This window comes from Aythya fuligula, chromosome 15 (genome assembly GCF_009819795.1).
Source record: "Aythya fuligula isolate bAytFul2 chromosome 15, bAytFul2.pri, whole genome shotgun sequence".
Taxonomy (NCBI): Eukaryota; Metazoa; Chordata; class Aves; order Anseriformes; family Anatidae; genus Aythya; species Aythya fuligula.
Window position 1 is genome coordinate 12,066,980 of NC_045573.1, and position 27,078 is coordinate 12,094,057.

At 57.0% G+C, this 27,078-nt stretch overlaps 1 protein-coding gene across 3 annotated transcripts in view; it reads left to right on the forward strand.

Moving 5' to 3' along the window:
• RAB11FIP3 (RAB11 family interacting protein 3) overlaps positions 1-27,078 on the forward strand; it is a 64,124-nt gene that overhangs the window by 2,091 nt on the left and 34,955 nt on the right. For all 3 annotated transcript variants that reach the window (XM_032197404.1, XM_032197406.1, XM_032197407.1), the window contains 2 exons: positions 14,316-14,409; positions 26,090-26,181. In XM_032197404.1, coding sequence (XP_032053295.1) covers positions 14,316-14,409; positions 26,090-26,181 — 186 coding nt within the window. The remainder of the gene's footprint in view (positions 1-14,315; positions 14,410-26,089; positions 26,182-27,078) is intronic.

Genomic DNA, 27,078 nt, shown 5'->3' on the forward strand with positions numbered 1-27,078 from the left:
TGTGTGGAGCAATGAAGGACGGGGTTCAGGGGGAGCTTCTTGACCCGTTTTGTTCCAAGGAGTTGGAGCTGAGGCCACCGAGGGGTCCTCCGAGACACGGAGATCCAGCTCAGGTGGAAGCAAAAGGATGGGAACATCCACGGGTGGGCGAAAAGCTGTTAAGATGATGGAAAACCTGCGGGAACTATAAGAAGTCGAGGTACAAGCAAGGGCTGTGTCTATAGCTGGATCTGGGAAGCTCCTGGGGGGCTGGCGGCTCGGGAGGGTTTTAGAGGGGAGCAGCAGGAGCTGGGGAGCAGCAAATTCCCATCCTGGAGCTACCAGGAGCTACCAGGAGCCCGCTGCTTCCTCCTGCTGCCCGCCCGCACGGGGGGGACGCGTGGAAGGTGCGCACGGGGCGGCGGTGGTGGAACAAGCTGCTAAATTTAAGCGCGGCAAGTCATCGCGGCCGGCTGAATCATCCGGGACTCGCGCAGGGCCGGAGGGTTACGGAGCCACACGCGCGCGGTGCCAGGAGCTGGGGAGCTGAGGGAAACACCAGGGGCATCGATGGGCTGCCGAGCTCAGTGCTGGCTGATTGCTTGGCTGGAACAATTAATAGCTAAACACCACGGAATAAATGGCCGTCGGGCTCTTTCCTTTGCAAGATGACACGGTTACGAATGCCTGAGATTATTTTATCTCTGCCTGATGATATCTGCATAGGAAAAGTGTGCAGGGAAGGGGGTTGCTTGGTTGGTTGCTTGTTGGCTGTTGGTGAAGGCTGTCTTTGCTCCGTGGCCGTGGAACCGGCAGCATTTTGGGCTCGCCGAGATGAAGGCAGGGGAAGCTGCGGGCTGCCCTCCTCCAGGTCTGAGGGGCTGGGGCTCGGGGCAGCTCCTGGGGGTGCGTGGGGAGGGTGCTGCGGTCCCAGCACAGGGTGTGCCCTTGGGTGTCCGTGCCCAGGGGCTGAGAGTGAGGTGTAAAGGTCTGGAGGCCGGCTGGGCTCGCCAGCAGCGCCGTGCTTTTGTCTCCTTCCCCTCCCCGTTACCGCCGCTCGCAGCCGCTTTGTTCTCCCCGGCAGCAGGAGGGATTTCTGCTGGCTGGGACCCGGGGCAGGGCAGGGGACAGGGGACGGGTCCCACAGCCAGGCGCTGGGACGTGCCGGGCATCGGGGTGTGCACGTGGGCACTGGCTTTGTCAGTGCGGGGTCGTGTAGGGGAGGAGGAGACACGAGCGTTTGTAACGCATGAGGAGACGCTGTCCTGCTGGCATCCTGATTTTTTATTTTTCTTTTCTGGTTTTGATCTGGAAGAGGATTGGAGGTGGAGAAGCCTCCTGCACCACACGAGCCCCCCGCTTCTGCTCAATTACGAGGAGTCCCCAGGGTTTGCCCAGCTGATTTCTGCATCGCTCCCGGCACTGGGGCATCTTCGCCTTCTGTGCCCTGGCAGATCTTCGGCCTCTTTTCTCTTGATGATCAGCTCAGGCTCTGTCTCAGCGTGCTCTTTTACTTTCCTTTTAATATTTACATCCTTCAGACGCCTGTCCTTGACTACCAGCCTTCCTCTGCCCCCACGCCAGCCGATCCCTAAGCCAAGCTCTCCGTGTTTAGCTTTTAACTTCAGCTTTTAACCTTCCCTGCGTGCTGCTTTCTGGAGCTTTTTGCCGGGTGTGCTGAGCTTTTCTGACCTCCCACCTCCTCGTGGTGCTCACAGCGGGCAGCACTGTGGGGTCAGGCTGTGAAGGAACTCAGGTAAAAGCCCCCGTAGCCCTGCAGCCCTCAGGTTCTGTTTTCTCTCAAGCTGCAGGCTCCAGCACGGTGAATCCAGGCTCGCTTCCCTTGCTCCCCTCCGATGGATCCCTCGGGCATGGTGCACGGCCCCGGGGTCAGGCACTTCAGCGTGGTGCTGTCCTGGAGGTGCTGTCAGTGCCTCTGGTCCCAAACATCCTCCCTCCATCCTCTCCCACTGTGAAATCTGCTATTTTGGAACCCCGTCGTGAGGAAACTTAAGTTTATTTTTTCCCCCTGGTCTCTGAAGTTTCTTACACCCTTTGAGCAGAGGAAACGCTGGCTTCGCCTCTGGAGAGGCTCCTGCGAGCACCTAGCGTGGATTTTCAGAGCACAGAAGTGTGAGTGAAGCTGAGATTGCTTCCAGCTGTGCTGCTGCACCTCTCGCAGGCTGTCGTTGGGGCTCGGTTTTGGGGTCTGTGGAGTGGGAGCTGCTGCGGGTGCGGGACCGGCGTGAGCTCCCCCCGGGCGGTCACACTCACGGATGTGTGCTCAGGGAGGGAGCAGATCTCAGATACTCTGCCTGCCTTGATCAATGGCCCAGTCCTTCACCGTGGAGGTTCGTGGCCAAGCTCCCGCTCGCTGGTTCGGGTGTGAGCTCTGCTCACCTCGGGTACGGGGCCGATTTGGCCGTCCCTGCCCTGTCCCTGCTCAGAGGCAGCGGCGCTGACAGCCCGGCAGCGCCCTGCGGGACCTGAGGCCGTGAGGTTTCTCCTTCCCCATCCCAGCGGGAGAGGCTTCCAAGCCAAAATACTTCTTGCAGCGTGGCTGGGGCAGCTCCCAGTTAGCTGAGAGTGGGATTTGCAGGTCTCTTTGATACCTGTTTCGTGCTCGCCTTTGTGGCCGTAGTGGGATTGATGCCTTCCCCGGGCTGGCGGGCCCACGAATGCTGAAAGGCGCCGTGTGGCTGTGGTGGTGACTCGAGCCCAGCTCCCAGCTTGGTTGAGAAACCTTTCTTATTCCTCCTTTCACCTTCGGGCTGAGAGCACAGCTGCTGCTGCACAGACCGTCAATTCCTCCTTTTAATTACCGCTCCTGATGAAAGCCCTCGGACGCGTTCCTCTGCCCGCTGGGGGCTCTCCCAAAGAAGAGGTGCCGCTCCCTGAACGGATGCTGGAGGCTGACAGGGGAAAGGCTTCCTCCCCGTGGGGAGCAGCGTGTTTTGGGCTGTAACAACGTTGAATTGGGGTCATCACAACCACCCGGGCTGAGGCTGAGGCTGCAGCAGGACGCAGTCTGTGCTCTCTGAGTCACTCTGACCTGCTGCTGCTTCCAGATATAAACACTTCCCCGGCTTCAGAGTTGCTTCTCTCATTGTGTAACTCAGTGTAGCCAGTAATTGATACTCGTTACAACAATTGCCTACGTAATTTCTTTCCATTTTACTCCCGTTTTGACTTTCGCTTGCGGCTCGTCCTCAGATGAGCTTTGCTTGGAGCCCAGCAGCATCCCCTCACCCCCTGCCCCCAAACAGCTTTTGGTTTTGCAAAACGACGCCTTGCTTTTAGCCTGTGCTCGGTGGCTTCTCCCCAAAGACCATCTGGTTTCCAGCTCCGGGCTGCAGGTAGGGTGTCCCCGCTGCCCTGCGAGGAGCCGTGCCTTCCCCGTCCCTTCCTGCAGGTGGGTCCGGGCAGCTGCAGGGTGCTGGGCTGTGCTCGTGGTGTTCGGTGTGCCTGCTGACACAGTGAGTTTGGCCTCGGGGAATCGTGTAGTTTGTACTCCCAACAGCTCCCATGTGCTGAAAGTGTTTCCTTCTCCGACTGCACCCCGTTTTGGCACAGCACTAGGTGTGCGGGGTGCTCCTGGTGCTGCTTTTCCCCCTGCAAGGCAGTGATTCCCTGTTGGGTGCTCAAGTCCCCCTGTCCAGCAGGACCCTGAAGCTCCTTTCAGTCCTCGTTTGCCTTTCTGATACCTCCACATCCCTCGCTCCCCTTTCACATCGATGCTCCCCGGGACGCGTACGCCCGCAGCGGAGCCACGCAGTGATGCTGCTGCTGGCAGCACGGCCCCCATGGCCCACGGGGTGCTGCCAAAGGCTGATGCTTGAGCTATTTTTGGGTCTCCAGAGGAAGGAGATGGGGCTCTAGCAGCGGGACAGAGCTGTTGGGGATGGCACACGGCGTAAAAGGTGGTTTTTTAGTGTGGGTGTGCTCCTGAGTGGTAGCGGGGAGGGACCCCTCTGGGCTGGCAGGGAGCTTGCTCTCCATGTGAGCCGGGGAGCCTCGGGTGATGTCTGTGCTGCAGCAGTGCCTGACGTGAGACTTGTTGTAGGAACCCAAAACATCCAAGTTACAGCCCCGGGGGTTAGTGTAGTGAGTGTCCCCGTGGGTGACGGGGGAGGAGGGAACGTGAGCGAGGGCAGTTTTGGAGGCTGCTTGCCCCCAACTGCTGTTGTGGCCGGGCTGCAGTGCGTGGCACTCGCCCTGCAGGGAGGAAAGGAAAGGAAAAAGGAAAGGAAAGGAGCTCGAGAGCGAGCTGGAGCAGAACCGAAAGAAAATCACTGCGGTGTGCTCGTGGCTGCAGGTGCTTCCGCAGCAGGCTGCCCGGTGGTTTTGGGGTTTCTCTCAGAGGAGGTGAGGTCCCTGCTGGCATCACTCTTGGGGAGCGGCCGTGCAGCCCCTCCTGCAAGCTATGGGTCCGCTGCAGGGCTGCAGGGCTGAGGCTTTGCTTGGCTGCTGCCATCTTCAACCTTCGAGGTGACTACAGCTGGAGCGAGCAGCCGGGTGCTTGTGGTTCTCAACACAAATTTGAGCACTTGCTTAAATGGCACCGATCCCGGTGCTAGCAGCGTGGGTCCCGGCTCCGGCGCGGTGCCAGCGCTCGGGGTGCCGCTGAGCGCTGTGCTGCTGGGGTGCTGGGTGCGTGGGGCAGGATGGGCACCCCGCTGAGGGGTCCCGTTTTGAGCAGCCTGGCAGTTGTCTGGTTATTAGTAGTGTTTTTTAACAGCACGTTGTATCCTGCAGAGGAAGGAGCTGCTGCTCCATCCGCCCCGACGCCCCTTGGATGCGGGAGCCGTAGCGTTGAGCTGAGCTCGAGCCCTGCTGCTCCGGGAAGGGGTTTCCAGCCTGCAGGCTGCTGGCAGGGAGTCGAACCACGCGGGAGGACACGGCGCCCTGCGACCCGGTGGGGTTTGCCAGAGCTTGATAGGAAACTCAGCAAAATGTGCGAGGTGAAAGGAGCCCAGACCAACAGCCTTTAGAGAACAGAAGCTTTCAGGGGCAGGAAGCGGATGGTGTCACCACAGCAGCCTGGTACCCACACGGGCGCTCCGTGGTGCTGTGGGAGCAGGGGCTGCTTGAGGAGCCCTCCTGCTCGGGAAAGGAGCACTTACAGCAGTGGATCTGCTGCTTGTTGGCAGTGAAACTCCTCACGGGCAAACGACGTTCAGTTCTGCTTTAAAGCTGGTATCTGTTTAAAAATAAGAATCAGGACCTCGTGGCTTTCGCTCGTGCCTGTTGGTGCAGAAGGCTGAAGAGGCGTCTGTTGCCTCCCCTTTGCGTGGCCACGTTCCCTGTTTTTCCAGGGGGCAGCACCAGCTCTGTGCCCCGCTCGCTGGGGGGCAAATAAGGATGGAGAAAAAACAAGCTGGAAATCCTTGTGGGATGTTTTTCCTACGGATGCGGCATCCAGCTCATCCCCTCCTGGCACCTGGGCTCCTGCTGAGAGCAGCGGCAGGGCTCCTGTCCCAGAAGGGCCAGGGGAGGATGCTGAGGCTGGTGGGCAGCAGGAGCATCTCCAGCATCTCTGCGCCTCCTCCAGCTCTGGTGGCATCGTGGGGGCAGAGAGGTGGCCAACTGGAGAAGCATTAAGGTCACGGTGGCTCATTGCTCTTGTTGCTGTGATGCTTTTGGGGCTGGTGCTTGGGATCCCACCCTGAAGTCCTGGACCTCCCCGCGTTCCTCCTGCCCCCTGCTCCCCCCTGAGCACCCTCCTGCAGCCTGGAAGCCCCTCGGGGCTCTCCGCCCCGCCTGCCGCCTCTGCCTCCGCGCAGACTGCGCTTTCCGTAGGCTGGGCGAAGGGCTGCCAAAAGAGGGGGGGGGATAATTTGTTGCGGTTCTGAAAAAGAAACGAGGCTTTGTGCTCTGAATCGCGCTTGTTTGTATTAAGATAAACTCGGTTTTGACAGCGTGGCAGGCGCAGCCTGGCCGGGCAGGAGGTAGCAGCCCGCATGGCTTCGCCTCCGTCGCCTGCTTGTGCCCGCGGAGCTCCAGGGTCTGCGGTTTGAGCTGTGGGATCCCCAGACCCGGGGGGCTCCACGTGGTGGTCCCGGTCCCGTGTGTACCCCCAGCTCGCTGCAAGAGGGCTTCTTGGCCCCGCTCTTGTGGTTTGGTTTTGTGGGTCCGTGGGAAGAGCTCCCTCCTGTTTCCGATGCCCCTGCCTGTTTTATCGACTGCAGCACCTAACTCGGGGTTTGGAGAGGGCGGATGGGTAAAAGCGAGTCCCACGCTAGCAGGAGGGCTTCTTCGGGGATACGCCACGGGTTTTTGGGTGCTGCTTGCCCTCCCTGAGGAGGGTGGAAAGGAGCCACAGCTCAGGGTGCTGCAGCCAGCTCTGCGACGGCAGCCCCAGAAGGGACCCCCAGGGGTCTTGTCCCAGGGGACTTCACACCGAGCTACACCAGGAGCTACAAAGCTGTCTCTTAAATGCTTCATCCTCGGCACGTGGCCCTGTGTGCTTAATCTGATTCCGAAACCTGCCGGTGGGCTGTGGCCCTCCTGCCAGCACTGTGGCAGCTCCGGCTGCGCTCGGCTCTCCTCTGGGGTGGTCCCAGCCGATGTTAACGCGGACGTCTTGTGTGAGCGGTGACCGAGCACAAAACCTCTTTTTGTTTTTTCCCTTCTGGATCCAGTCCCCTGCCTCTGAGCTGTGCGTTGGGAAGGGTGAGAACAGGCTTCCTGTGTCATTAGGAGAACAAAGGCTGCAGACAAAGCCTCCCATGTCCTGGAGGGCGGAGGAAGAAGAGCCTTGCAAGTTTGCTTACACCGATGGTTGTGTTTGGAGTAGTGATGCTGCTGCTGAATCCTTTGAGTGCAGCGACAGGAAATCTGGAATGCTTGAGACAACTGTGATTAACGTGGATAAAACCATTTTGGTGTAACTTATGATCCTGTTGTTTTCAAACCGCCCTTGAAGCAGTTCCTCTGAATGTTTTTATGCTTCAGCAGCAGCAAGTGATGGATGGCTTAGTCCTACCTGAGCCTAGAGAACACGTTTAAAAACACAACAAAGCCTGGCTCCTGGGGCTGTGGTGAGCACAGAGGCACTGAGGGAGGTCTTGCAGGTAAGCGTTGGAGGTGCTGGGGTTAGTCCAAAGGGTGCTGGGTGTCCAAAAGTGCCTGCTGGGTGGTACGGCCCAGGGGAGCTTCTACCAGCATGTAGGGTGAGCTCTGCCTGCACATGCTGCCTTCTTCCCTCCCGTGAGGGTGGTTAGGAAGGGCCTGGCTCCTTGGGCTTGCTTGGCTGCAAGCTCTTTGGAGCATGTTCTTCGGCTTCTCTGCCTTCTGCCTGTTGAATTTGGAGCGTTGAAGGGGAAGGGTTTCCCTCTCCATGCTCCCGATGCAGGGGAATGCTCTGGGAGCGAAAGGCAGGAGCTGCTCCTCAGCGTCAGCTCAGGGTGCCTTCTTGGCTCCCAGTGTACTTAGAAACTTCTTGCTTCCTCTCCCCAAATGGGAAAATAATCATTTATTGGAGAGGGAGTTCTCTACAGATTGACCCTCTGCCATCTCGGGCACACGCTCCTGTTCGTTGTGTGCTCACAGCTCTGGTATGTCTGGTTTTGTGTACCCAAAATTGAAGGCAAGCCAGGCAGCCTTATTTTGAATGAAACAGGAGGAAAGAGAACTTGTAGGTTGAAATCGAGGGTACCATCTTCCTGGGCAAGCAGGACAGGAGGGGAGGTCGTCCCGTTGGTGAACTTTCCCGGTGTGTTTCGAGGAAGCAGTCGCACTGCTGGGGCTCCTCACGCGTGGCTTGGGGATCCTCTCCTGTTCCAGTTCTTCGGGCACCTGCAGGCTGATGAAAACCACGGGAGGCTTTATTCCCCTTCTGCCTTAAACAGTAGGCTTGATTATTTCTTCTGTAGCAGGAGGAGACGAGAATAAGACACGCTGAATCTTTGCCTCCTTTCCAGAAGAACGCCCTGATTTTGGGTTTCCAGCACGAGACCGAGAGCAGAGCCTCTAGGACTGAAGTGGCGACACGATGGCTGCACCGAGCTGTGCGCAGGATTAGTGGGGTGAAAATTAGCTGCAGAAAGCACCTTCACCGAGTGCTGCTGGGGCTTGAGCTTTAATCGGGGACCTGGCCGGACAACACCCGCCTGCTGCTCTGCTCCTGGAGCTCCTGCTCAGGCCTGGGGAGCAGCGAGCTCGCAGCAGCCCTGGAGAGGTGCCACTGCTTGCAGAATAAATAATGCAGCCCTTGTGCTCCTTCCTCACAATTGACCATTGCCTCTCCCTGTAATGAGAGCTGCCCCTTGAGGGTGTTTCAGAGGTTAGTTAATTAGGTGTAATTGCAGCCGAACAGAAGCCTGCTCTGGGGTTCTGCCTGCTTTCTGTAGCGCCAGATTCTTTAACAAATGATGGAGTCGGCTCCTCTACATGTTGCTGGAACAAGTGCAATCCCGAGCCATCAGCCTTCCCCTCAGCCGGCGTGTTTATGCCGATGAAACCACAGAATTGGGCTCTGGAAAGGGGGTTTGGGCTTTGGGATCTGTGCGACCGTGGTTGGGATCACGGCAGCACCCCGGGAAATGCCTCGCACGAAGCGACGCTGAGTTCTGCTCACACTGCTGGCACGTTGACGTGCTCTCAGCACCCCACGCAGGGGGATAGCTGTGGTCTCAGCCCGGACAAATGCTGTATTAAGAGGGCTCAGTTCATTTCAGCTGATCCACTGCAACCATTGATGGAGGGACTGCTCGGTCTGACGGGAGCGGCTGTCCGGGCACGGCGCTGTCTCTGCTGGCGGGGTCCAGCACTTCCAACACACTTGTACCTTTCCAAAGGCAAAGAACACAACTCCTAACTTCAATATAATCACATTTTAATTTTTTTTTCCCCTTGGAAGGATGGGGTTAGCCTCCAGAGGCCGGGTGGGTTTTCACAAATGAATGTGTTGGCTCGTGCCCTGTGGATAACCGCAGCGTGGGGGTGCTGCCTCCACCTTTGCAGAAGCACGAGAGGTTCCTCAATAAATAAAAATCCCGGAGTTTGGCATGAGCAACAGGGTGGGACTCAGCTTGCTCTGTGCTGAAGTTGAGGCGCTGTGACTGTTGCTATTTTTCTCCCTGGAGATAAAAGATGCCCAGAGCGGATTTGGGCTGCCTGCGGGCAGAAGGGCCCAGCGGGAGTTATGTGAGCAGTGCCTGGGGGTTTGTGTCCTGTCTCAGTGCTGCAGGTCCTACAGAGCACACCCAGATCTGGCCTGGGCCTCGTTATCCGATGGCTCGTTAAATGCCCGTTTCCCCTGTTCGGAGCAGGGCTGGCATCTAGCGTGAGGTGAGCACAGCATGACGTGATACAAAAACTGCGGGCTGTTCCAGCTTTCTGTTCCAAGACCCGGAGGCTTTTAGGATGTTTTTACTCCTTTGTTTTGCTCGCAGCTCCTGTAGGCGTATGTGGGCAGGGCAGGGGCATGGGCACAGGCACCGTCTCCGTGGGTCTCCCTTCCCAAAACCTTGCTGGCCCTACAAGGCAGGCAGACCCAGAGTGCTGGGCACAGCAGGCTGCCTGCAGGCAGGGCCTTGTAAACCCAAATCTGGTGCAATCCAAAGGATACAAATAAGGAGGGGTGGCCTGGAGAGGGCTTTTTAAGGCCAAGCAGGAGACCCGGGCTGGCTTTGGGCACGGTCAGCGTAGTGCCGAGCCGGGCAGAGCTCCAGCAGAGCGCGCAGGCAGCGAAGGGGAGCAGGAAACAAATGAAAAGAGGCTGATAGAAAAAAAAAATAATAAAAAATCTCAGCAGCTGGCTTAAAAGCCAAGTTTTCTTTTCTGTTGTCAGATGTTCTCTGAACATCCAGATGTGCCGGGAGCGGTGTCTGCGTGCGGTGTGACTTGCAGAGCCGATTAAGGAGCTACAGCAATGTTTTTGGAAACCTTTCTGGCCCTGTAGCAGGGATGGTTGTCTTTTTTGTGGCAGAGCAAGCTCCTATCAAGTCGGGTATAGCTGGAGGGGCAGCAGTGGGCATGTGGGGATGAAGAGGGTGCAAAGGTGCCGGGGGCACGGGGTCTGGCCCTTCTCCCCTCTCCCCTCCCGAGGAAAGCTCTGCTCCTGCCGAGCCATATGGGATCCCCGGTGCCTCCCCCGGCTCCCTGATGGCCCCGTGTCGGTGTGGACAGGACTCCCACCAGCAGCCTGCCTCGGCCGGGCTGGCGGCTTTGGGCCAGGAGCGGGTGCCAGGAGCCGGCCGGGAGCCGTGCGTGCGGCCGCCTGTTTGCTCTGCCCACCGCAGCCTCGGCGCTGGAATGCCGGCCCGGGGCGGGGGCTCCCAGCCCGTCCTCACTCTGAGCGGCCGCTTTCAAAGCTCCCTCTTTAGGCTAAGCCATCACCTTTCTGTAGGATTAGTTTTTAGAAGTGCAATGTCCATGGATTTTGAACCGCTCACGGGTCGCTGCCGCTGCTTGCGGCGGTCACCGGCCGGTGCTGCCATCGCGAGCTGCTGGGCGAGGGGCTTCCTCGGGTGGCTGTGTTAACGCTGCCTCTGAGGTTTTAGGGTAAATTTAAGTCCCAGGCAGCAGCGTGCTGTGTCACCCAATGCGTTCTAGACTCTTCTTACCGGTTTTGAGGGCTTTTTCACCAGGGAGCTGGTCTGTCCCTGCTGCTAGCTCAGATGTCCGGAGGGTGCTGAGCCAGGCGCCTGGCTGCTTCAGCCAGACCCTTGGGCAGCCTCCAGCGTGGTGTTCCTTGTCGTGCCAGCCCTCTCGGTGTCTTTCTCACAGCTCTCCAGTTTCTCTGTGCACATGCTCCATGTGGCAGGTCCTTTTGGGCACCCGGCAGCGTGAGCTGCCCGTTAGGCAGGACCAGCTCTTCAGCCTCACTCAGGTTCCCGTGACTTACCTCGGTGCTTGTCCTGCTGCTCAGCAGGCTGAGACCTGGCAGAACCTTCCCAAGGACAGGAGGGAGCAATTTCAGGGCAGGAGCATCTCAGGCTGTGCTTATCAGCACATGTGGGAACACAGGCAGGCAGTCTCTGGGCATGTTGCATCAGGGATGTAGGTACTGATTCCCCCTCCTTGTCTCTTTTGGATTTATTGGACTTATTTCTAGGGTCTGCGTGGCATAAAGCAGTGCTGAGGTGCCACCTAGTTTTTTTGGGAGACCAGTTTAGCCTCAGTCTCTGCCAGAACATGAAAGAAAAGTGGCAGGCCTGGGGGGTGCCAGTACAGCCCTCACTTCCTCAGCAGGTCAGCGCTTCGGACACGTGCAGGGCATCTTTGCTGGACCCCTCTGCTGCCTGCTGGAGACACGGAGCACCAACAAGGCAAAGAGAAACGCCTGGAGCTTCCTTTTCCTTTTCCTCCAGGGCCGCTGGAGGAATAGGGCCCCTCAGGGCTGGGGAATCCCTCACCTCCAGGAAAAACTCCCCTCGTGCAGCTGCCAAGCCTTTGTGCTGCTCCGAGTTTGGGATCGTCACCGCTGGCTTAGCTGAGCCTCAGAAGCTCTTGAGCTTCGCTGCGTTTGGGTGCCTGAGGTCTGCAGATCTGCAAGGGAGGGAAGGGTCCATAAATCAGAGAGCTGGGCTCCGGGGCAAACCCACCTCCCACAGGTCCTGTAGGGGCTGGTGCCAGGAGCCCGGTCCCGCTTTGGCCCCGGGCTGTGCCTCGACCCTGGCACGGGGTGAGCAGAGCTCTGGCAGGTCTCACCACTTCGGCTCGAGGGGTTTTGACTCAAAGTAGCGCAAATCTCCCCTTCAGCCGGGACTAAAGCCTGCTGTTGAAGCCTTGTCATCTCTGACTCTTTAATGCTCTGTTTCTAGCTGCTCGTGCCTCTTCAAAAGGAGCCTGTAACCGGCTACAAACACGTTAAGCAAAGCCTTTATTTTGAATACTTCTCGCTGGCCAGGAGAAGGTACCTCCCTGTGGCTGTGGTTTATGTTGGCGTAGTGTGGAGCTAATAGGGACAGGTAGGAGTTAGTGCTAGGACTGTTAACTGCTTCCTAGATCAGCTCTCAGCTGAAAGCAGCAGATCTGTGACTTTTGTAGATCAGTAAATCTAGCTTTACTATTGGAGCCGTAATTCTGGTTTTTAACCATTCTGATAAGACGTTTTTTCAGCCTGTTTGCAAAGTGAAGAAATGGAGAAGATGGGTGGGTGGTTACAGCCCAGGAGCGGGGCGCTGGAGCTGTCCGAGTCCACGCATGAAGGAGACGGTGGCCCTTGGGATCAGGGGTCCAGGAGCACCGCGGGCTGGTCCCGCATTTCAAATATTGTGCCTGGTTCTTCTCTCTGTCTCCAAAAAGGGGCAGGGGGGCTGGAGGGGGCACAGAACCAGCGATGGAAATGGTCCAGGGGATGGAGCAACAGCTGGGACCCTGTGGGGACATCACAGTCACACCTCCCCGTGTCTCGTGGTGGTGGCACTGGGAGGTGGTGGTGAAACACCAGGGAATGGCGTGGAATCGCCGAAAGCCTGTGGGAGCAGGCAGCGAGCTGCTGGGCCTCGCAGGGGCAGGGCTGGATGCCCGTGGGTGCTAACGGGGTTGGGCAGGGACGGCCCCTCTGTCCCCAGCTCCGTGGCCGTGGGCACAGGGTCAGAGTGGGTGGACCAGGCAGGGGCTGCTGGTGGTTTTGTCCTCTGCATGCCCTGAGTGATGCTGAGCATTGGTGGCTGCTTGTGCTCTGTCTGCTGGTGCTCATGTATGGGATCATCAAGTCCAGATGGTGTCTACAGGCACGGATAACAAATTAAAAGTTGTGGCTTTTGAACCCGAAACCTCCAGATGCTTTAACTGGAACTGCTGCATTCCCCGAGTTGTTTTTGTTAGCCTAAAACACCTTTGTTTAAGGTACAAGAGGCCTGACTCACCCAGCTCAGAGAGCCACACGAGCTCAGCCCGTACCCAAAAGGCACCCACAGGAGCGGAGGAGATGCTCAGGTTTCCTCGCCCCCGGTCTGTGATGGGGCAGGCGGGTGAGCTGGTGGGCACTGGGGCTCGGTGACTTCATCTCCCCATGGCCCTGGGGAGCCGAGCTCCGGGGGTCTCAGCCCCACCATCGCCTCCGTGCCGACAGCGTGCTGGGCGCTGCCTGCATCTGGGCTTGGCCTCCCCTCCCCTCCATCCCACGCAGCTCAGCTCGGAGAGCCGCAGGTGGGGCTGCAGGGGCGTCCTCCTGTGCAAACAGAGCTGGGTTTCTAGAGGGAGGCAAACCAACCAGCAAGGAAGCTCCCGCTGATGCGTGGCTGAGTCAGGAGGCTCCGAGCACCGCGGCTGCGCTCCTTTGTCCCCCTTGCCCTTGGGTGTGAGAGGCGTCCGTGGACGCGAGGTGTGTGCCTCCTCCCGTGCGAGGGGAGGCTCAGCCACTCACCGCCGCCTTGCTGAGATCAGGTCGAGGTGGAGATCACCCTCTGCACCCGGCTGTGCTTGTGGGGGCTGAAGGAGTCCGGCACCAGGAGCTGCACTCCCCGAGGCTCCCTCCTGTGCCTCCACCCCGGGCAATGCGCCCAGCGGGGTGAGGGCAGCCTCTGAGTGTGGAGCTGATGCTGCAGCTCCCTTCTCTGCCTCTGACAGCCTGCTTCATCCTGGGCTTGTTCCTCAGCTCGTGGCTGTGGGTCTCAAGTATTTGAAGGTCTCTTGAAATGAGGATTTGCGTTTTTCTTTTAGAGGAAAATGCCTGACTGTCACAGCAGCTCGAGAAGTGGCAGCAGTGGCAGCCTGGGAGGAAGGAACCAAACATGCTTTTTTCAAGTCTTTGTTTGGACCATGAGGAATGACTTCGGTGTTGCCCTCAAACCGTGTCCCGCCCTGCTGGAGGTGCTGGGATCGCCCTCGGTGTGTCTTGGGAGTGTCCCTGCTCCCCGGGTGTGCCTGCCTTGCCCGCACCCCATGGGCTTCTCCCTCCCCTGCAGCCATCGCCTAATTGTGCAATGTTTCAACTTCGTGGCCTAAACTTGTAGCGTGGAGCAGTTCATTATCACCAAATCCTCTTAATTGGGCCCTCCTACTGGGCAGCCTGTTAATGAGTTTTCCCAGTTATGATAGAAGCTCTTTAAAAAACATTAGAATAAATAAATCCCTGGCAGAAAATCCCTGGACTGTGTTGAAAGAAGTAGCGCGCTCACCGATGTTTCAGGACAAAGCAATGGTTCCGTGCCAGCCAAGTGCCAGTTAACCCCTCTGTGCTGAGCACTTGTGTTTGAGGGAGAACTGCTGCAGTTTGGTGTCAGTTTAAGAAATCCACTGTCGTTAACCCCAATTTTTGTCATGTGGGAGAGGAGGGTAGGGAGGCAGAACTCGTTAGGAGGTGTTTCCCTCGTTAGGAGCTCACGTGAGCACGTGGATGATGCTCAGAGGGCTTCCTGGTAACGCTGCTCTCGTCCTGGCAGGTGAAGGACCTAACGAAGTACCTAGATCCCAGCGGACTTGGAGTCATCAGCTTTGAAGATTTCCATCGGGGGATCAGAGCTATCAGAAATGGAGGTGAGTCTGGTGCCGCGGTGCAGGTGAGGCCAGGAAGATGCCAGGCTCTGCGGCGAAACAGGAGCGAGCTGGGCTGGTGTGCTGGGAGGAGAGCGAGGGGGCGGCCGGGTGCGCTGAGTAATAGGGTTGAAAAGGGTGGCACAGGAGTTGTGGTGGTGGCTGCGTGCTGTCCTGCTCATCAGGAAAGTCCCTTCCTAAACGTGTGGTGGAAACAGCAAAGCCAAGGAGAGAAACTCCCTTCTGGTTTGGTGTCTGCTCTCCCCTATGGCTCTGTGGGGTTTTGCTGCCCGGGCAGAGGGGTGGCTTGGCTGACCTGCTGCTGGAGATGCCCCTCTGAGTGCTGCAGAGCACGGATCTGCTAACCTCCGGCTGCTGATGCATTTACCTCCCCTCCAGCTGTTTGGAGGATCAGCACGTACAGAGGTTTTCTGGCAAGAAGCACGTGAAAGGGGCTTTGAACTCGCTGCCTGGTAGGTAACCTTCACACAGGCCTGTAGCAGCTCTGATGCTGCTCTTGAGGGGCTTGTCACAGCTCCCAGAGCAGTAGCTTGGGGAAATGCTGATATCTCTCTGGCTGGCTGGTGTTTGAACCGCTTTGCTGAAGAGGGGAGGAAAAAAAAAAAATAAACACAGACTTTTTTTCAATATGGGATTCATCTCTAAGACGAGCGTTGGAGGTTCATTTTGGGGCAAGTGCGTTTTTAAGGACAGGGTGTGAAAAATATTGGAAACATCGTGCCGAGCAGATGTAACTTTACATGTGCAAATTGGAAGCGCCACATTTGCACATTAATCAATTCTGTTTACAGTCAGGCCTGTCTTAAATTTCAGCGTTGCTTTCATGCAGGGATGAACGTGCGCCGCGTTGTCACCCAGGCACGCCAGGCGTGCTTTTGAGCACTGATACAATCAAAGACCAATTATTCCCGTACAGACCAGGTTCGTTTCATGAGTAGAAAAGCCCTGAAAAGCAGAAGCAACTTGTCTTTTTGTTGGCCATCCATCCCTCCTCCTGCTGCCCGGGCTGATTTGTGCACAGCTCTTCCCCGTGCGCTTGGGACTTGTGTCTCGTGGCAGCTCCAGAGCTTTGGTGGCTGCTGTAGCCTGACGGGTGGCCGAGTGCAGTTCTGGTGGTGCAGGAGGCAATGCAGCACGCTATTAATTTGTAATAAATTGCCACTGGAGTAGGGCGTGTTTGTGAAAGCCACGGCTTGTATTTCTCTTCAATAATTCAGTGCTCTAGTATTGCGTTATATTAATTGGATGGAAAAAGCAGATCCGGACAAAGCTTTTAAGATGCTATTTATTAGCCTGGTAAGAGATTGCTACGTATTTATTACAGTGGTTAAGAGCAGCAGAGCTCTCTAATGTTGCACAGCACCGAGCAGCTATGAAAAAACGTGGGACAGGGCACAGAGAGTGTTTCTTCAAGCCTTACCAGCTGAGCAGTTGTTCACGTTGAAATGATCTCGAGGGTTTGTTGCTGCTGTTTAGGTGGTCGATATTGATCTTCCCTTTGTAAAGGCAGCAGAGGCTGTGCTTGCTGCTGTGAGTTCCTTTTAACAAGGCTTTATTAATTAGCTTGGCCTTTTTTTTGAGCCTCTGTTGCATTTCCTGGTAGATCGTAGCACTTTGGTCCATCCCTGAAGTGAGACCTGCCACAACATGTGTGGTTATTGGGGATTTCTCACTGTCCTTAGCTCTTCCAGGCTTCCCCTGGCCATGGAGCTGCTGAGGGCAAATGCACGGTGCTGTGGCTAGAATGAAGGAGCAGGGGAGAGGGGTGGCAGCATCCCAAAACTGTGCGTGATCTAAGAGGTTTCTTCAGACTTTCCCCTTCAAGTTTAGGGCAGAAATGAGACCGGCTGCCAAGTGTGCAGCTGGGCGAAAACCCTGGGCCTGTGTGGAGGCATGGGCCTGATCTCTGCAGGCATAGGGCTGGGGGGGGATCTCCTCTGTAAGGACCGGGTACGAGGAGCTGCGTGCCAGCTGCTGGGAAGGAGTAAGGAAGGAGTAAAGAAGGAGTAAGGAGCTGATGGCAGTGAGATGGAGCCTGTTGTTGGAAGTCGACGTGCCAGGCCCAGAGCAGCTCCGGGCTGCCTTTGAGGCAGGAGCTGCTGCAGGGCCGCGTGGCTGGCAGACACGAGAAGTGGGCAGGGTCAGATGTGAACAACAAGGCTGTGTTCACAACGCTCCTTTCTTTGTCAGGATATTTAAGAACCTTTTAAGTTCAAACACCTGTTTTTCTTTTTTTTTTTTTTTTTTGTTTATTTTTTTCCTTCAGAGGCCCCTTGGCATCCAGTAGGGTATTTTAAAGTCTCTCTGTAGCAGACCAACGCGCTTAAATTCAGTAGCAGAGGTGGACAAATCCTGTAATTAACGCCTGTGCTGTGATCTGAAACATCTGTAAGGCCTGCCTTAAAACCAACCCCACGCGGCCCACGGTGCAGGTTCCCCACTGCATCCCTTTGGGCTCCGCTCCCCGAACAGAAGGAGCTCTGTGCCGACAGCGCTGAGGCACTGGGGGAGGGCCTGAGGATGGAAACAGTCAAATCCCTTTTCGAATTCTTGAACTGAAAGCTCTTTGGATTCGGGAAGATGGAAAATACCGCGCTGGAGCCAACACCCAAACCTGGAAGCTGCGGCGGAGTTCCTGCCTGCTGCAAGCGCTGGGGCACCGCCCGGGGGACGCTCGGCAGCGCCGGGGTCGTCAGCGGTGCTGGGCTAACGAGCTCGGGGGGGGGGAACCCTTGGGGTGAAGGAGGAGTGTGGCCAACATCAGGTTCCCTTGGGTTCTTGGGGGACTGCACCACCCTCGGCTGCTGAGAGTGGCCCCGGGAGTGCTCTGGCTTCTGCAGCCAGCTTTCCGCACCCTGGGACTGTCAGTGTGGCAGCTGGGTGGCCACCCAGGAATTGCTTCCCCCAAAGAAAACCCTGTACCCAGCCCTCCTGCTGGATGCAGGCTGAGTGTTTCAGCTCAAAGCATGCAGCCAGAGAACTGCACATCAGATTAAAACCAGCTCCTGGCCCTGCAGGCACGGCCCCAGCCGTCTCAGGGACCCCTCTGTGCCTGATGGCGCTGGGTGATCCCGGTGGGGAGCCCACGAGGTGCTCAGAGCCAGTGTGGGACTGCTGGCTAGCACATGGTGCCTCTGAATTTCCAAAGAGCCAGGCTGGCTGCTGCCCTGGCTCCGCAGAGCATCTGAAGGTGTGCAGCCTGTTAGGTATCTGGCTGGCTGGCAGCGTAAGCCACTGTGCAGTTTGTGGGTAGCTTCTTTCTTTGTAGGATCTGCATTGCAGATGGCTTTTGCTCCACCAAACGCAAGCTTTCCTTGCACAGAGAGAATTCCAGAAGCCAAAGCGTGCGTTCCCTTGTACACTTCCAACCCGGTGATTATTTTATGAGGCTGTGTTTGTGAGGCATGGCAGCATTGCAACAGGCCCCTGCTAGCATCGGAGCACGCTGCTGCCAGCGGGGAGCCCAGGCCCCATTCTCTATTCCAGGCACTTGCTTTTTAAAAGCAGAGCTTTCACCGACACCTAGCAGATGGGGAGGGAGCGAATGTGCACGTTTGATGGCCCGGAGGGGATCTGGCACTGCCGTGAACGCTTCCTACTTCTTGGATCTGCTGATCTCTTTACTCCTGCAGCATTGCTGCAGTCAAGACTTTTCCCGTCGGTGTTGCCTGTTCCTAACCCTGGTCGTGCTGTCCCCGGTTAGGGAGGCAGCTTGTGCGGTGGCTGGAGGTAGAACAGATGCCTCTTTGTGTACGGCTGCCATTCAGAGAACAGGGGCTGCCGTGAATGGGAAATCAAGATTGATTCATGAGCAAGAATAAAATCAAAATTGCTCTGATTAAATCTTCTGCCTTTTTTGCATCGCATCTCGTTCTGTTCTGGCATATGCTGCTTGTTGGGATAAGGAGTTTATGAAGATAAGTGTTAATTCCTCCAATGAAAGGAGCGAAGACTTAAATGTCAGATTAAAATGTATATGTGTACTTGGGAGGGGAGGGAAAAAAAAAATCTCCCTGCTGTTCTTTGCAGTGAGCCTTTCTTGGAAGAACCAAACTTGGTTTTCTCTTGAAATAGCGGTGCTTGAACACTTGCCATGGAGACTGCTGAGCCTGTCGGTGGAAACCTGTGAGGGCAATCAGTCGAGTTTAACTCCTGGCCCACAGGGGCGTGGATCAGGAGCCCACATCCTCATCTGATGGAGGTGAGCTGCCTCAGTGGCTCCCCGTGGCTGCAGCAGCCTGAGGTCTCTCCATCCCTGTCCTGCAGAGGCATCGCCAGTGGCAGAGGTTGGGCATTTCAGCAGGGCACTGAGATGTTCTCCTGTGGCAGGCTGGTCCCCAGGCAGACAGAGCTCCTCGTCACGAGGATCTGAGCAGCTGTAAGGGCCAGCTCTCATCCCTGGAGGCTGCTCCTAGGTGGGTTGAGGACAGGGGAGAAAGCCCCAGGGCAGGTGACCCTGGGGTGTTTGCTCAGCCCACATCATGCTGGAGAGAAGAGCCAGTCTTCTCCCAGGAGCCCAAAACGCTGCCCAGTGTGTGCAGCTGCTTGGCTGCCTTCACAGGGGGGCTTCCTCAGACGCCTGTTGCCCTCCCCCTTGTTCTCAGACCTCTTGAAACAAGGGGAGAGCTGTACCTGCTTGAGCACCTGCTTTTGTTCCCTGCGTGTGTATTTTAATAGCTGCCACTGAAGGAGCTGCAGGCTGTGTGGCTGGAGGGCAAGGATGCTCTGCGTGCCCGGAAGTGGAGAGATGAGGTCAGTGCTGGGTGCTTCTGGTGCTCACCCTCTGCTTTGGAACACCATCGTGCCAGAAAGGATGCCTTCAAGCTGCTTCGGCTGGGAGGAAGGATATCTACTTCTGAACAGGAAAAACAGGATGAAAAGCACGACCTGCAGAGTTATTTCTCTCCAGCCTGGTGCCTCGGGCGCTCGGCAAGGCTCGCTCCGAGCACGGAGCTCCCTGCAGCAGCAGGAGCAGAGCTGTGCTGGAGCCGGGTCTGGGATGCTGCTGGGAGGGGGCGCTTCTGGCTCCCGAGGGCTCCCTGGCCTGCGTTCCTCTTCATTGATGTCAGCAATCAGGGATGTGCATTTGTTTTTTGTACCTTGGCAGCTCGGTGAAGGGTTACATCAGGGATGAAGCTGGCCTGCGCCGTGCCTTAGCGGGGAGCGTGTCTTCCCAAAAACAGCCTGGCAGATGACACGCTGCAGTGACCTACTTTCAGGGGAAGCGCAGGAGTTGTAGGAGCTGTGTCCGGAGGCCTGCTCGCAGCTCTGGAACGGGAAGGGCAGGGAGCTGCTTAAACGAGCTGCCACTAACGCTTAGCAGCCCTCAGGGACCCGGAGGATGAGAGATTTGCCCAGGAATCCCTTGCAATTTTCCGGATTCTTTCTTTATGAATGTTTTGGATGCATCCACCAGAGAAATCTTGCTGCATCCAGTCACTGCCACGGGCTGCAGGTCCCAAACCGAAACGAAATCCAAGGGAGCCCTGGTTCGTAGCAGTGCAAAGCTGTGATGCAAAATCCAGGACCAGATGCCCAAAGCAGCACCCCCTGCGTGCACCCCCTTGCTAGGGGCAGCGCTGCTGCACAGCCACACTTCTTGCACAGCCAACCCAGGGGGCATGGGGGGGCTTAGCAGGGACAGCCCCGTGTCCTGGCAGAGTGGAGTGAAGCAGATTTGTGCCTGGTGCTGAAACCCTCTGACCATAACCCAAACCTGCAGATGGACGGCCTGAGTTTGGTGCCAGGAAGAACGCTTTTCTCTGGCAAAGGAGAAGGGAAAGAGCTGCGGGGCTGCTTGTTTGCTTGGGAAGGTGGTCAGTACGGGAACAGAAGGGTTTTGTTGGAGTCCTGGAGACGTGGAGATGGAGTCCTGGAGAGGTTCTCGGTGCTCACTTCTATGGAGAAGATGACTATAAAAAAAAAAAAAGCTGCTTCTGTTAGAAAATAGACTTTTCTCGTTATCCATCTGCCATCTGAATTTCTCCATCATATTTCCCATCTCCGTGCAAAGAGCATGCTGTTCTGCTCCACATCTTGCTGCTGGGCCCGCCTGTGGCCGGGGAGCCTGTGGCTGAGGAGAGCCAGAGCTGTGGGCACACACATTCCTTCCTCGTTAGGAATCCAGTCATTCTGGTGTCATTAATGAGCGGATAATTACTTACCTAGGACTTTTCCTTCTCGGATAGCACCGCTTGGCTCTGTCCGTGCCTCCTGGTCTGGGGTTGAAGCCTGGTGTGAGTGGCAGAGCTGCTGTGCCCCCTGCTCAAAGGCTTGAGTCCTCCTATTGCTTCTCTGCTCCCTCATCTTTGCAAACAGTTTTGTTTTGGAGTTTTATTCCTGCAGTCGGTGATCATGGAGAGCTCGGCAGGACTAACGTGACTGCTTCCACCAGAAAGGCTGCTGGTGAGCCGGTAGGATCTGGGCAGCATCACGTCTGCAACCTCTCAGCCCCTTGGATCTATCCAAGAGGTGTGACACCGCTGGATTTAAGAGGTCTGGCCCTTCCACCACGGGGTCTTCCTAAACTGCCTGCCTTCCCCCGGAGAGAGCGCTCGGATGCAAGTAACGGTGGTGGATTCTCTTCCAGCCACTGAAAAGTTACCAAAACCTTTAAAAACTGGCCCAATGAGGTTTATTAAAACCTCATCTCCCCGGTAATTAAATGAAGTGCTGGTGCTCCCTGCTGGTGCAGGCGTTGCAGGGTCTGTGGCTCCTGAGGGCTGCCTTCAGCCCCTGGGTTGTCTGCAGCGGCTCCTGCTCCTGCCCCGCACCTTGGGGCATGGAAAAAGGATTAAAAACCTTAAAATCTTATGGAACCCTCCTCCCTTACCTTTTTTGTGTTTGTTTTTACAGAAGCCAGGTTGCACAAAAGCACTTTAAAAACAAACAAACCCAAGCAGCTCTCCTCCACCAACACCTGGCACAGCGCTTGGCTCTCTTTGGGGAGAATTTCTGGCAGCGTTGAGATTTGGGGGGAGGATCATGGAAGGGCTTAAGGAGGTGAGCCTTAAGGAGCATCTTCCAGTTCGGGTGGCTTTTGGGAGCCTCTGCAGGATGGGGGCTCCAAGCTGCTCCATCCACGGCCAGCTAGCCCCAGTGGGCAATGTGCTTTTTAGCGACACAGCCCTCACTCCCACCTGGGAAAAGCCACCTCGGGAAGAATTCTTGCCCGGGTCTGTGCTTGGATGCCACGAAGCCGATTCTTTCCGTTCTGTTTTCAGATGGTACGTCCAAACAAAGCCCGAGGGCCGGATCAAAAGGGATGTTTGAGAAATCCCCGTGCACGAGCAGCGACAGCCAAGGAACGCAGGGCTGCTGAGGCGCGTTAGCTGCGTGGGGCTGGGGTGAGGTTGTGTGAGCAACCTCAGTGCTGGTGCTGCTTCCTCGGGGGCCTGAGTGTGCCGCTTGGTTATTCCTTTCATGTAACTTTTGTTGTGAAATTGGTGTCCCTTTGGTGGGAGCTCTCAGCCCTGGAGGAGCTATGGGGAAAGCAGATTTGCTGCTTTACTCCCAAGTCTTGTGCGGGGAGGTGGTGCTCGGGGGGATGAGGTTGGAGGTGTCAGTGCTTCTCCTTGGGAAAGGCTGCTGGCCTTCGGTGGTGCTCCTGGTGGTGGCAGGAGATGTACACGGAGGGCAGAGTAGCGTCTGCTGCTTTTGGCTCTGCTCAGAGCTACCATTTTGCACATGAGCATCAGGTTTGGAGCGTGCTCGTGCATCGCTTAGGTGCTCGCTGCCTCTCTTCTGCCACCTCGTTTTCAAGCAGCGTGCCTGCTAAGGGAGCCCAGGCTGTGTCGGCTGCCCTCTCATAAGGCAACCCTAACTCCAGGCTGCCTTTTTGGGGGCTGTTCTGTGCAGGTCCCTCGCCTCAGTGCCGTGCTGGCTGATTCTGGTCTGCTGGCTGCACGTCATCCAGGCTCTTGGAATCGCTTTGAGTTTGTGGCTCTGTGGCTTGCAGCAGTATGTGCAGTGTGTGTTGGCAGATGACTTAAATACTTCTGAAAGGCTCTGTTTTTCTAGGTCGTTCCTATATGAAGTCGATAAAACTGGCTCTGTTTCTGACCTGCGTGTCACTCCTGTACCCACAGCTCTTCACTCAAGGTGCCTTTTCACTGAAATGCTGCCTTTTGAAAGCAGTTCTTAGAATCTATTTCAGGAGCCCTCTGCGCCCCGTGACTTCTTTTCCTGTAGCTCCACGCTGTGCTGCATTTCTTGAAAAGCCCAGGCTATGGTTACACCTCCGAGCCTTCCCGAAGAGCACCGAGATGATGGAGAGCGCGGCTGCTGCAGGAGCTCAGTGCTCACCCAGCCCCACGCAGAGCCCAGGACCCATCCTGCTCCCTGGCCGTGCTCACCGTGCTCTGTGCCACCTGGCTGGGGCTCTGCTGCTGGCAGAGGCTCCAGATGTGAGACAGATGCAAGACAGAGGTTGCCCTTGGCTCGTGGTCCTCGTAAAAGGCGAGAGCAAACACCCGTCAGCGGGAGAGCGCGCAGATATGTTCGGGGATGGTCCACGTTTTGCTTTGCACGAGGGTGTTTAGACAAAGATTTTTAAAACACAGGGAGGAACGAGGACATCTGAAAGCTAGAGGGAGTTGCAGGATTTAATGCAGAGCCCAGAGGCAGCAGAGCAGCAGTGGGGAGAGCAGAAAAGCAAATGGGTAGGGGAAAACAAAGTGCTGGGGCTGGCTGCTCGGAGCTGGGCTCACAGCAGGCTGGAGGAGGCCAGCGTGAAGGCACATCCCCATCTCCTGGCTGTGCTCATGCAGCGAGCAGGAAGGTGATCTGCAGTGGGGTTAGGGCAGTCATAGGTCAGGCAATGGGAAACATCAAGGCAGGGGTGGGAAGAGGTGTCAGGGGGGCGCTGCAGAGCTTTAATCTGCTTATTACATCTTTTTAGTCATTTATTTATTTATTTCACCGTAATTTCACTGGCTGGTACAACAAACGTCCCACAGCAACAACTTCTGTATGCCCCACACCAGCTTCGTTACCTTGGTAAAAATGCTGCCCCATTAATTTACCCAACACTTTGTGCAGGTGTCGGGCACACTGCGTGAGCAATGCGTGAGTATTCCGGTCAAGTCAATTAGTGCAATTAATTTGGGAAAAAGACACGACGTACAGCGTACAGCTCGGGCTGCTTTGTGGTGCCAGGGGCGTGGGGAAGGGGAAGTGAAAGGGGAGCAGGGGATCGGCTGGGATTTGGACGTGGGCTGTGTGCTCCCTCCCGTCCCTCCTCGCCGGTGGAGCCGCAGAGCTCGGTTGGGTTTGGGGCTCTTTTGGGCAGGAATTTGGAAGCTTAATGCGGCGCATTGTGCTGGGAGGCTTGCAGGCAAGCTCTCCATGGCAACTCGCCCTATACACAAAGCACCATATGGCTTTTTAGGAGGGGGAGGGAGCGAATCGAGCAGGGAAGTCAACCTGTGCTGCTTGTTTTGTTCGGCTTTGCTCTCCAAGCGGAGCAGGGGGAGATGGAAACGTGGGGCGCTGCCCCCTGGGCATGGCTTCTGCTCCGCCAAGGCACCGTCGGGGACCTCTCAAAGGGCCTCTCCATGCTCTCAGCCATGGAGCTCGCTGTGAAAATGAGCCCTGTGTGCGCACAGACCCCTCTGCAGGCTGCTCGCTCTGCAGACAGATGGAGCAACCAGCCTCCTGCTCGCCCTGCACCGAGAAACACCCGAAGGGCTCCAGCAGCGCTCGCTTTGGGCAGGAGCCGCGATGGGGACGGCTGCGGGCGGGGAGCTGCTTGTGCCACGGCTGCCCACGCTTTATGCCTGGGGGAACTGGAAGCCTTCTCTTGACTGTAAATCCTCCCTTTTCAAGCTCCTTAGGAAGGAAGGAGCCGAATAAATACCTTTATCTGTGTCTGTAGAAAATCAGGTTTTCACGTGTCTAGTTTGAGGGGGAGGAGGAAAAATTGGTAGTGGGGTAAGCAGAAAGGAGCAGCCTGTGTCTGGCTCTGCCCGCTGCAGGGCACGCGGTGGTTCTGGGGGTGCTGCAGGGTGCTGGTGGGGTGGGCTGTCCTCCAGCAGTGCTGTTGTGCTGTCCCAGGAGCGGGCAGAGGCTCCTCTGGGTGAGCCCTGCTCCCGGGGCTTTGCACCCCGAGGGTCCCTGTCCCCATCCCTGGGGGAGCTGTCGGCAGGGAGCCTCTCGCATCTGAGCAGAGGCAGGGGTAATTAGTGGGAACAGTTGATTTCAGGCTGCAGGGCGCTCTGTCCAACCTGAGGTTGCCTCCTCCCTGCCCCGGGGTGGGAGCACAGCCCCCTGGTGGCACCGCTCGCCCTGGGGCTGTCAGCAGGGAAAGCAGTGGGGACAGCGAGGTTGTGCCCCACAAACCAGAGCACACAGCATCACAGAATCACAGAATATCCCAAGTTGGAAGGGACCCATAAGGACCATCGAGTCCAACTCCAGCACCTTTCTTCTGCTGCAGCCACCACCCCGCGGCATGCTCGCTGTAGAGCGAGTCGGCGTACCCTGGCTTCTGGAAAACTAATTTGGCTTGTTCCTCATTTTGCTTTGCAGTCCAGCTCCAAAAGCCCCATTCCCAGGCTTGGGGGCTTGCATCAGGCCCCGTGCTGGCTTCTGGCAGCCCCGAACTGCTGGTGGCCATCAGGGCCAACCACAGATAGAAGGCAGTGTGCGCGCTCCTGTCCGTGTGGCCACACTGCCTGGCCAAGGCACGGCTCGTAGCCACCTCCCATCCTGCAAGGGGTCTGGCCACGCCGCCAGCCTGCTGGGAAGCCACCAGCCCGAAGGATTCAGAAGTCTCCTCCTGTCTTCTGCCTCCAGCAGCGATGCACAAAGCCTGTGTGATCGCGCAGCCTCCCCAGGAGTGCCGGCATTACGGCGCCCCTTGCCTGGCCAAGTCGATCGACATCAGACGAAGCCGGTGCCTCAGCGCTCGCAGCTCCGAGGCGTGTGGTTTGGAGCCCGCTATTTATTTTGGGTCTGCAGCCTCTGAGCTCGATTTGGTGTTTCCAGGCTGTGATCTAGGTCGCCTGCTGGATCGGGCATTAGCTGTTGCTTGAGGGAGCGCGGGGAATTTGTGCGCCCTCTCTCCGGCGAAGGGCTCGGAGAAACGCCGACCCGCTCGGCTGCAGATGTGTTTGGGGGTGGGAGGAATGCGTTTTTTAAGAATTCTCCTTGAAAACCTCCTATTTTCCTGTCCTCCTGTGAGGATGGCTCCTGATGCGGCTGGTCACGGGAGGAGCAGGAGATGACAACAGCTTCGGTGCCGCCTGCCTTCTCTGCTGTTCCCATGGTAGTTGGCTGTCACACACAGAACTAATGTATTCCCTGCCCACAGCAGGATTAGAGCCTTCTGGGAGAAGAAGAAGAAGGGGATGCAGGAAACAGACATAGGGAAGAAACCAGGAAAAGAAACGGAGACCATGGCGGGGTGGGGACGAATCCAGGCGCTAGCCCCGTGGGAGCAGCAAAGGGCCTCGTAGGACCTCTGCCAGGAGCAGTCACCCAAATTGCCTTCCCCCCTCCTGGAGGTGGGGTGCCTGGAGGCAGGGCTCCTTTCCAAACGCCGAAGGCACCAGTGGGTGCAGGAGGAAATTCTTGTCCTTCTGCTGCCGCGTCTCCCAAAGCTGCCTGTCGTTCGGGGGTGCGGGTTTCCTTTCGGTGATTCTGTTTTTCTTTCCCTCTGCAGACCCCGACAGCCAGCTGTATGATATGGGATATACCCCCGAGGAGGAAGCCCCGGCCTGTCCTGATGAATTTGATGACTTCGTCACGTTTGAGGCAAGTACGAACGCTGCTAACACCCGTGGGCATCAGCTTTGTGCCGCGGGAGGCAGCTCGTGGAGCAGCTCGCCGTGCCGCGGCTCGGGGATTTTAACGCTTGGTCGGGACAAAACCTTTCAGCTGTGGGTGACTGGGCCAGGGAATTGGCACCGAGCACTTGGTGCTGTTTAATTTAAAGGCGGTGTCCAAGCGAAAACCTGCTCGTTGCTAGCACTGTCTGAGCTTGCAGAGTGCCAGAGCGCGGTGCCCTGGGTGCGGGGTGTGTGCCTGCCGTGGTTGCGTTTGTGTCCTCGCTGGAGCTGCTGCCCTTGCAGAACGTGAGCCCAGTTTTGGGATGAGCCAGCTGGGAGCCTGCCCCTGAGGCCTAGCGGGCACTTGGTACCATCTGGTCAGCAGAAGACAAATTGTAGGTTTCCTCTTTGTTCTTGGGGTTGATCGAGGATGCTTACGTGCTGTACTTCCTTCCCTTTGCTGACGTTGCGGTCCCCATCCCTCCGTTCCCTCCTGCGCTCCTGAGCAGAGGAGCACGCTGCAGGAGGGCCCTGTAGCCCCGGCTAGAAGGGAGGCTGCTGTTCGTTGGCTGTGGGGTTGGGGCTTTGCTTTGTGAGCTTCCTCCTTGCTGCTCTGCCCCACAGCCTGGAGCAGGAGGTGCTGCAGGTGCCTTCAGAGCAGGGACCTGCTGGTCCTCGGGTCCCCCGGGGGGGCTGAGTGGCTTCCTTCTGCTCGTCCTTCTTCCAGCTTTCCTCTGCGGGTTTTTGACTCATCTTGGTACCCTAGGTTTTATGTTTTTGTCACGGAAACAGTGATTTGAAAAGGGCTCTTTGAGATTTGCATGTAAATGCACGTCCTTGCTTTGTGTAGTCCGTAATGTGTTACCCTGGCCTTCGTGATAAC